Source organism: Lycium barbarum, chromosome 10, assembly GCF_019175385.1.
Source record: "Lycium barbarum isolate Lr01 chromosome 10, ASM1917538v2, whole genome shotgun sequence".
Taxonomy (NCBI): domain Eukaryota; kingdom Viridiplantae; phylum Streptophyta; class Magnoliopsida; order Solanales; family Solanaceae; genus Lycium; species Lycium barbarum.
Window position 1 is genome coordinate 12793525 of NC_083346.1, and position 10648 is coordinate 12804172.

Consider the following 10648-nt stretch of genomic DNA (forward strand, 5'->3'; position numbering starts at 1 on the left):
ACTTAGCCCACTATGTACCCCTCCCTGGGAAGGGGGCTGGGCATGACACCCCTTTCCCTCCTCCAACCCGGCACACTAACTATGGTCCGACCCGGCCACATGTGACCCGCATTTATATGGCCCGACCCGGCCCGACCCACTTGACAGGCTTAGTCTTAGCTAGAGTCCAGAAGACCAAGATGGTATTTCTAACGGTTAAAATCCACATCACATTAATTTCATGTGTTGAGTGAAATGGCATATCATAAACCTCCTTTCATCTCCACATATAGAACAAATTAAATTTAAGATGGAAGGCAATTATGAGTCCACTAGAATCATATTAATTAGATGAGGTCAAGAGCATATTATGCAAATTTGAAATAAAAATATACACGTACATGCCTCGTCGTTATTACATATGATTATTACACCATTACACACCGAATTCCTAAACTAACTAGTTTACGTGATACACAATCATCTTAGCTATCTCATCTGACAATTTAAAATTATTAATGAGGAGAAAAAAGTATATTATAATTGACGTACTTTTATTTTTTTCTATAACTCACATATGAGTTGGATTCTTTTTCTTCATACCTCCCGAGGGAGTGGTGAAATGCATGTTGTTAGAGGCGCAGCGAGCTGGGAATTAAAGTTTATAAGTTCTCAAGTGCTTTCCTGGGTTCACAATTAAATATTTATACATGTTTAATGAACTTTTTAATACAAATACAGGTCTAAGCAAAAGCTATCGGTTCTTCCGAACCCATACCTAATATTGCAGCTCCGCCTCTGGATGTTGTCTCTCCTGCTAAGACTAGAAGTCTTGGTTCTGCAACAGAGAAAAACCAGATAGCGATCGGTTTCCCGTTTAGTGGATGACACTACGCAGCAGGTAATCAGATTAGTTAGGCCAATAGATATCGAATCCTGGATGCATAAAAATACAATATCTTTTGTCCCTTGTCAACCTTCGATAAAATATGATGATATCGAGTGACAATTAGACGTCTCATCAGATCTTGTTTTAATATTTATCGTTTCATCTAAAAGCTTAAGTTTTGAGAAGATTTAACTTTTTTCGTTAAATATTAATGTTACTCACTTATTTTTCACATTGTATGAACAAAATTACAAAACTCTTATCTCTTGTTTATATCGAAGATGCTCATCAACTAAACTCTTTAGGGGTAGGTTTTGTATTTTTCTGCCTACAATTTCTAAGGAAAAAGGGGTAAAAGCTCATTTGTCTTTACGTGATTATTATTACACTTGTCTCCATTTCTCAATTGTGCTTTCGGTTACAAAAACTTAAAAATGAATTATTGACTAGCTAGGTCGTATTTGGCATATAGCAACTACAATATACAATCAAAATTACAGAGTTCACACTCACATATTTATAAATACTAGTTCTCGTGCACGTGCGTTGCACGTGTACTTCATATTAATTATCATAAAACGTGTATTAGTAAAAAAAAATATCACAAATATAGCGTAAACTCTTTAGGGGTAGGTTTTGTATTTTTCTGCATACAATTTCTAAGGAAAAAAGTGTAAAAGCTCATTTGCCTTTGCGTGATTATTATTACACTTGACTCCATTTCTCAATTGTGCTTTCGGTTACAAAAACTTAAAAGTACTTATTGACTAGCTAGGTCGTATTTGGCATATAGCAACTCAATATACAATCAGAATTACAGAGTTCACACTCACATATTTAAAAATACTAATTCTCGTGCATGTGCGTTGCACGTATACTTCGTATTAATTATCATAAAACGTGTATTAGTTAAAAAAAAATCACAAATATAGCGTAAACTTTTATTTGAACCAGATTACACCCTCTTGGGAATACGATAAGCGTAATTGTCCTCAAAAGATACTGAATATGTTAAAGTTATACTATATTTGATATATTCAAGAGATAATAATATAGTAATTAATTATGCAATATTTATATCACCATTAGAAGTTTATGCAATATTTATATCACCATTAGAAGTTTGTTTGCGCTTCACACAGTTATTATAATCAGCTTAAACTTATGAAATGATCATTACTTTTTATTTTTTATTTTTAATATAAAACCTCCTTGAGGTGGAGGAAAAGCAAAAGCGCCTACCAATAGTATATACTAGTTAATATGCCCGCGCTTCGCGCGGTCTTAAAATATCTTATTAGATGTCATCAATATAAAAAAAATTCTAATATCAAATATTAATATATTTCTTTGGTTAGCTCCACACAAAATAACTTTATATGTACAACCATCTAGTAACAAATATCTTTGCATACTTTTTCAAAATATGTAAGGACAATAATGCACTTGGTTCACAGGGAACAAAAAGCCATAAGAAGAGCAACTCTTATCAATTACTTTAATCAAATTCCACAACAGAACAAAAGCAAAGTTAGTTAATTTTCACTTATGTTTATTTAAATAGAATGGTCTTCGATTTTATCTTTTACCTTAGGAAATTGCGTAGATAAACTATAATATACATTGTAGTTAATATAGGAGATTTCTCTTCTTTTTCTTTTTTTTTTATTTGGGCGGGGGAATGAATCTTTTATGCAAATTATTCTCATTGTACAAATTCAGTCTTGCATTTTAATTGTGTACATTGTATCTTATTTTTGGTGTAGTTTGGGGGGAGAGAAAAGTAAGGAAAGAAGCACGAGGAAAAAGTGTGAGAGAAATGAAAATCATTTTGGACCCACAAGTTGTACTTTAGCAGAGAGTAATTAATAGAATCAGAGAGTCATAACTCACAGTAACGAAATACTTGAAAAACGTTACTCCCAATTATGTTTTGTACTTTTGTTATTCCGTCTGTCCTAACTTTTTCCGTTAAAATATTTGAATCAGATATTACCTAAAACGTTACTCACAAGTACATTTATTCTATTTCTTTAAATTTTAAAAATAATGTATTGTTCTTGTTAATTGTTTTAAATAATGTATTATTTAGGTCAAAAATTTTGCGTCTTGAAGAGAATAAGAACTCCCCCCCCCAAAAAAAGGATATTCAACATTTATGACAACTACTATATTAATGATAGTACTTATTTAGAAAACTCGTTTGATCTTGCAATTCTTTCCCATTTTACCTCTTTGTGTTTTATTTTCTTTGTGCTCGAAAGATAGCGATGTTAGCTAGGATATTATTGAACATCAAAGATTGTAGTGAGATGAACAGGTTCTCTCAAAATATATGTATTATAAAGTTCAAAATTTACTATTTGTTCCTGCCATATTAGGTTTGTACAATAAAATAAACTTTTTTAAAAACAAAGTCGAGAGGCATAACTAAACTGTCAACCAAAGTGAATTGAAAAATAACAGTAAATTGGTAGAATAATTAACAAATTATCAGCCTTAGCTCAATTCCTTCAACAATAAGGCCTCGCTTTGGAAAATGACCCTGCACCTCTTGCATTCTCATTTCTATGCAATCATCTTCCTTTTCACAAAGAAACTCACCCAATTCTAACTCAAACCATCCATCATCTCTAAGTTTAGGAGCCTGCAAGATACTAGGATCCTCGTGCCAATTAAATGGCCCCTCGTGCTCCGCATCAAAGGGCAGAGTCCAATCTTCACCCTCCTCATCTTGACATTCACCATCTGGTTGCAAAAAAGCAAATCGTTTTTTTGGATTCAACACCAGAAATTCCAACTGAAATCTCTGAGGTTCAATGATCAAACCCGTAATATCCATCTTTAAACTTGTAAGCAAAGTAAGCTGTGTAGAATGTCGGTGGTGACAGAATCCCGGCCCTTATTGTGCCCCAAATTTCAAGCCACCAAACAACTTTGAGTTGAGCCACCTCTGGAAACCTACTTCGGCAATCAATAGGGGGAAAACAGCAGTCATATATCTATTAATGTGCGTATATTTACTATGTATATCTCAAGAAAAGGATAGCCTCTTCGCTAAAAATGGCAAACCTGGACTCTGGTAATGAAATCCATTTCCAATATTTTGGTGTATCACTCCAAACAATAGTAAGATCCTTGCACCTAAGAAGTAGCATTTCTTTCCAGTCCATTTTTGCAGTGAGAAACTCTGTAGTACAAATGCATATATAGTAAGTAGACCGATGAAAATATAAGAAATATATTAGAAGTTGCAATTCTTCTCATATCAATATGGTGAAAAAATATCTTAAAATATTGGTCAAATTCAAAATAGAGCGACTGTGAAAACATGACAAGTACTTTGGGATGGATCGAGGAAGGGTTATGAGCATAATCTTATGGTTACAAGTTGACAATTGACGCACCTGTATTTAGAGGAGGAGGGGGGGTGGGGGTGGGGGGGAACAAGCATACTTCTATAAAACATTTAACTATTTTAAGAACATCTGCCCTCAAAAGCACCCCCACTCTAAAGCCTCGAGGGGTTGGAATTGGTAAATACGCGGATCCGAGATTTTGAAGTTTATTGATTTCTGAAACAATCTCAATTTAATGTATAATAATGATTGAACACAACACGTTGGCATTTGATTTTAACCATAAAGTGGGTGGATGCAATTCAGCTCGAACGAAGTGAGATGGCGACTGAAGTATTTAGTAAATATTTTAATATATATACAGATTTGAACAAAAGCTATTGAGTTTCCGTGAATCAACAATAACAATCTCCATCCACCACTAATACTTACCCGCACTGGATGTTTACACCTAACTAAACATTAACCTCAAAAATAAAAAATGCATTTAACTATGGTTAAGTTTAAGAAGTGCACAGGACGTATGACTTGTATTCATTAGCTAAGTGTAAACACCCTGTTCAAATAAGCTTTTTCCATTGGAATTGCAGACAAGCTCAGTCGCTTTTTTTTCTTCACTATGTTAAATAGCACTAAATTGACTCAAAAGTATAACGACAATACTGCTCATAATGTATCAACAAGTGTAGCGGAGCTAACGAATGATATTAACATTTAAAATTAAGAACTCAACATGGCATATTTAATCCATTTGAAATTAATTTTCTTTTTAAGAAAAACTAGCATGAACATCATCCAAAGAAAATTTTGGGAAAACGTCAATGACAGCTAGCTTATTTTCCAAAAAAAAAAAAATAGGATTAACTACACTAAACAACCCCGTACTGACAAGTGAGGAATGGCTCAGTGGTTAAGCACCTCCACCTACGACCGGTAGGTCCTGGGTTCGAGTCACACTGGAGGGGAAGTGTGAAAACACTATAAATCCTCCTAAAAATGGGAGGGGAAAAAAAAAAAAAACCCCGTACTATGACTCAGTTACGGATAGACCCTTTTAAACCAAACACCTATACCCCTTTTACTATGAAAATCCTACACTTACACCTCCAATGATGTATATCCATAGCAAAATAAAATGTTTTCTCAGAGTTACTTTTATGATGAAATTTAAAAGGAAGATAAAAATTTATCAAAAAATTTATTCATGCCTTTCATTAAGCCGTTGATTAAAAAAATAACTATGTTTTTGAAACATTCATCGTTCAAAACGCATAAGTAGGAGAATTAACACAAATTATTTAATAAGATATACCAACTATTAGTAATAACTTTCTCGCGCACTTTAAATATGTAAGTTATTTTTAATTTCGTTTAGTTATAATATTTAGTGAAACGTTGCTCACACGTCCAAGATGTTGAGATATAATTATAAAATGAATTTAGTAAGAATGTATTCTCTCTAACTATTTCAAATCTTAGATGAGACGGTGACATGGTATCGGAGGAGACAGAGTTGTTCCGAGTTCAAATCTTGTGCCGCCACTCAAAAAGCTTTAAAAAAAAAAATGCCCCTGTGCAATCATAGAAGCTTACAGGAAACACTGCTCAATTGAATGATTCTTTTAGCTGTCAAAATTTGCATATTTAATTTAGTCCTGAGAAGAAAAGACAGAATTAGTCATAGGAATCTCAATCGGCCAAATGATATAAAATTTGTGGTGTGCTACCTGCTAAAGGCTACACCACAATATAAATTGAACAAGCGAACCATCAAAAATTGTGTACTTAGAAAACATTTCTTGATCACTAAAATAAACTGACCCAAATATCAACCATGGCCTGGAATTTCACTAAAACTTCCCTCTTGCTCCTAATTTCAATTTTTACAATTGCCATATCAAGAACAACAATAGCAAGTGATCCTAGCATCCTTTCAGATTTCATTGCCCCAGAAAATCAAACCTCTGTTGATGCCAATTACTTCACATACACCGCGATGCGCGGTATATTTCAAAAATCTATTGATACAGTTGCTACAACAAAGGCTACAAAAGCAGAATTTCCAGCTCTTAATGGTCAAGGAGTGTCCCTAGCTGTACTTCAATTCCCTCTGGGTTCTGTAAACCCACCCCACTACCACTCTCGCGCTACTGGACTCTTTCTCCTTCTTGAAGGCGTTTTAGAGGTTGGTTTCGTCGATACGAAGGATGTTTTGTATACTCAAAGACTAAAAGCAGGGGACATTTTTCTTTTCCCTAAAGGACTACAACACTATCAGTATAATTTTGATCATAAGAAAACAGCAGTTGGTGTAGCTGCTCTTGGTAGTGCAAGTCCCGGCACTGTTTCGTTGCCATCCTCAATTTTCAGTAGTGGAATTAGTGAATTGGTACTTGCTAAGTCATTTAAGACTGATGTTAAGACAATTAAGAAGATCAAAGCAGCAACATCAACACCCTGATGTCAAGGCTTTCTCCAGATTGTCTGAGGCGTATCCAGGATTTAAATTTAATGCGTTCAATTTTTAAGATTCGTACCATTGTATTTATTGTACTGTTAAAAGTATGGATTTAGATTTAATATTTCTTCATATAATAGTTGGTTTTTCATATATATATATATGTGTGTGTGTGTGTGCTTGTCGAAGGTGGGATTCAAGATGAATCTGTAGGCAAAAGACTACATCTTTCCCTGCAACTGGCTTAATTAGTCAAGTATTGACTATGTTAGATCAAGAAAATTAGTTGGTTTTATGTTTTGTTCTGATTGTTTGAGTGTTTTGATTTAGTTGGGGAGAATTCTTTGGCGGTTTGTTATGAGAGAATTGTTTTTGGTTTTACAACAACAAAACCTGGTTTAGTTCCAAGGTGTTTCATGTGATACGTGGGGGCGAAGTGGATAGTCACTACACTGAATTGGTTCGGTCTGTGCAAGTTAGCAGGCATCGAGTGTTGTGACACATCTCATCCCATTTTGTGGCATGAATTTAACCCTCTTTTCCTTCTGTGTTCCTTTGTATCCCTCTTTTCCTTCTGTTTTCCTTTGTATTGTCCCTTAGAAATATTCAACTTGATGAAGTTTACAGTATACATATATCAGCAAGTTGTTGACAAGGTCATATTTTGACTTCCTCAGCAAACAGATAAGAGGGGCGGAAAAGAGAAACTTTTTGCAGTCTTGAAGGCATTTCTTATAGGATTTGGAAAAACGTGTGCAACTTGTGCTGGCAGTAAACACATTGAAATAAGAAAGAATTGGAGTATTACCAATTTTGTGAGCGAACGATGTTAATATCCTGTTAGAAGGAAAAAATTAGATTTGTTGCAAGCATAAGGACAGTCCTAAACTAATGAGGTAAATACTATTCGGTACAAAATCATTGGAAGAAAAATTATTGGAAGTGGCAGCCATTGCGTAAAATAGGAGGACGACTTAGTTAGTTGCAAAAGAGTTTAATTAAAAGAGTTTCTAACACATTGTGTTCATAACAAAAGAATATCTATATTAATAATGTGAAGAAAGTACAAAGAAATACATAAACAATTAAAAGGTGGTAGAGTAGCATTCAGAATACATATATTGGCTTAATACAACCACGACAATAACACATTAAAACACTCGAGGCAATAACGCATTCATGACTGGACGGTGTAATATGTTGCACAACTTTTAGCGGTCTAACACCTTTCGGCACCTGTAAACTGTTTTTTTTTTATGTTTTTTTACAGTCCTTTTTTTTTTTTTTTTTTTGGTTAAATGACTATCGACAACTACCTAATGTTTTTCTGTCTCGGCACGTATGACGTCTTCTCAACCCTTTAGTTCTTTTAGCTCTTCGTAGAAAAGAATAATAATGTTCAATATTTTGTTCACAAATATAAGAATTTGTCCGAAATTCGTCATCCTTCACTTGTTGTTCAATGATGTATATAGTTTTGTCCAGTTTGTTTGTCGTCAGATTGTTCTTCCTCTGCTTCAGCATGAAAAGTTTCTGTTCAATAATCAGAAAACCGTAATGCAAGATTCATTTGTCGTCCCGCCAAATCATCGGTAAGACGTAAGAACCAAAAGTCCTGCTTTTTCTTCGTAATGAACACACCCACAAATGGGTTTACTTGATTCGGACTTACCATGCTAGCTATTTATTTAAATCAGAAATTTTAGAAAGATCGTCATAAGGGACAAAACCTGGGTAATAAGGGGACAAAGTATAAAATTATTGGCTTGTTTTGGGCTATACTGCAGATCTTACTGATGTTAGATTAACAAATGAAAATAGCAAAATGAGCAGAACAAAGGCAACAATTGAAAGTAAGGGATTTCAAAAATTCATACTCAGTTCGACCCCAAAAAATCTAGAACTTTGAAAGATTTCAGAGAGCCTATCTCAGTTAAATAAGGAACGGATATATGATATAGATACATCAGTGAGAAAACAAAGCAGAGGAAAGTGTGAACTTATTTGAACTTTACTATGTAGTAGTTAAATAGAAGTGAACTTACAACTCGAATTTGAGGGAGAACGATTTGGCCGAACTTTGACAGTGAGATGGAAGGGACTCTGACAATACCGTAAATCTGACCATAAACTACATTCGCATGAATTGTTTGAAGAAGATGACTAATGTAAGAAGATAGAAATATTGGTGAAGGAGAAGTAATAGGGAGTGTACCGGTTTAGCTAACAGAGAAGATGGAAGATATCTGTAGCATTTTAAATTTCCTTCTCAAAATGGGACGGGGTATTTTCTTAATTAAACTTTCGAGTTAAGGTTTTCTTGCCTTTAATATAATGTAGATTTAATGAGCGTACTACTTTTTGGTGCACGTAAACCCTGAAATCTTTTAATTGTGAAATGTTAGCTTACACGTCCAAGATGTTGAGATATAATAATATAAAGAATTTAGTAAAAATGTACTCTCTAACTATTTCAATTCTTAGATGAGACGGTGACATATCAGAGGACGGTGACATATCAGAGGAGACACAGATGTTCCGAGTTCACATCTTGTGCCGCCACTCAGAAAAAAAATTCACGTTTTCTATCATAGAAGCTTACTCGGTAAACACTACTCAATTGAATGATTCTTTTAGCTTTCAAAACTTGCATATTTAATTTCGTCCTGAAAAGAAAAGACAGAATTAGTCATAGGAATCTCAATCGGCCAAATGATATAAAATTTGGGGTGTGCTACCTGCTACAGGCTACACCACAATATAAATTGAACAAGCGAACCATCAAAAAATTGTGTACTTAGAAAACATTTCTTGATCACTAAAATAAACTGACCCAAATATCAACCATGGCCTGGAATTTCACTAAAACTTCCCTCTTGCTCCTACTTTCAATTTTTACAATTGCCATATCAAGAACAACAATAGCAACTGATCCTAACATCCTTTCAGATTTCATTGCCCCAGAAAATCAAACCTCTGTTGATGCCAATTACTTCACATATACCGCGATGCGCGGTATATTTCAAAAATCTATTGATACAGTTACTACAACAAAGGCTACAAAAGCAGAATTTCCAGCTCTTAATGGTCAAGGAGTGTCCCTAGCTGTACTTCAATTCCCTCCGGGTTCTGTAAACCCGCCCCACTACCACTCTCGCGCTACTGGACTCTTTCTCCTTCTTGAAGGCGTTTTAGAGGTTGGTTTCGTCGATACAAAGGACGTTTTGTATACCCAGAGACTAAAAGCAGGGGACATTTTTCTTTTCCCTAAAGGACTACAACACTATCAGTATAATTTTGATCATAAGAAAACAGCAGTTGGTGTAGCTGCTCTTGGTAGTGCAAGTCCTGGCACTGTTTCATTGCCATCCTCAATTTTCAGTAGTGGAATTAGTGAATTGGTACTTGCTAAGTCATTTAAGACTGATGTTAAGACAATTAAGAAGATCAAAGCAGCAACATCAACACCCTGATGTCAAAGGCTTTCTCCAAATTATCAGAAGTGTATCCAGGATTTAAATTTAATGCGTTCAATTTTTAAGATTCGTAGCATTGTTTTCATTTTTTTATTTTTTGGAAACATCCTCCCTATCTTTCGAGATAGGGGTAAGGTCTGCGTATACTTTACCCTCCGCAGACCCCACATTGTGGGATTTCACTGGGTATGTTGTTGTAGCATTGTTTTTATTGTATTGTTAAAAGTACGGATTTAGATTTAATATTTCTTGATATTTTAGTTGGTTTTTCATCTATATATATATATCCTCCTTGTCGGTGGTGGGATTCAAGATGAATCTGTAGGCAAAAGACTACATCTGCCCCTGCAGATTGTACAACTTTCATGTTTTAAAGATATCTTTGTTGTTTTCAGCATTCAATGCTTAATTAGTCAAGTATTGACTATGTTAGATCAAGAAAATTAGTTGGTTTTATGTTTTGTTCTGATTGTGTGAGTGTTTAGAT

The 10648-nt window shown here is 34.6% G+C and overlaps 3 protein-coding genes across 3 annotated transcripts; 2 read left to right on the plus strand and 1 right to left on the minus strand.

Annotated features, from left to right (window-relative positions):
- Positions 1 to 3350: 3350 nt before the first annotated feature.
- Positions 3351 to 3814, minus strand: LOC132612737 (F-box protein PP2-B15-like). The gene has a single exon (XM_060326834.1). It carries the CDS (start codon positions 3708 to 3710, stop codon positions 3351 to 3353), a length of 360 nt encoding a protein of 119 aa, XP_060182817.1. The 5' UTR covers positions 3711 to 3814.
- Positions 3815 to 6033: 2219 nt separating this feature from the next.
- On the plus strand, positions 6034 to 6865 carry LOC132616134 (putative germin-like protein 9-2). The gene has a single exon (XM_060330729.1). The coding sequence runs from the start codon at positions 6062 to 6064 to the stop codon at positions 6686 to 6688; it is 627 nt and encodes a 208-aa protein (XP_060186712.1). The 5' UTR covers positions 6034 to 6061; the 3' UTR covers positions 6689 to 6865.
- A 2607-nt stretch (positions 6866 to 9472) lies between these two features.
- Positions 9473 to 10192, plus strand: LOC132616232 (putative germin-like protein 9-2). Its single transcript, XM_060330853.1, has one exon. The coding sequence runs from the start codon at positions 9532 to 9534 to the stop codon at positions 10156 to 10158; it is 627 nt and encodes a 208-aa protein (XP_060186836.1). The 5' UTR covers positions 9473 to 9531; the 3' UTR covers positions 10159 to 10192.
- Positions 10193 to 10648: the final 456 nt, after the last annotated feature.

Coding starts and splice junctions, on each gene's coding strand:
- LOC132616134 (XM_060330729.1), top strand. CDS start 6,062: ATGGCCTGGAATTTCACTAAAACTTCCCTCTTGCTCCTAATTTCAATT.
- LOC132616232 (XM_060330853.1), top strand. CDS start 9,532: ATGGCCTGGAATTTCACTAAAACTTCCCTCTTGCTCCTACTTTCAATT.
- LOC132612737 (XM_060326834.1), bottom strand. CDS start 3,710: ATGGATATTACGGGTTTGATCATTGAACCTCAGAGATTTCAGTTGGAA.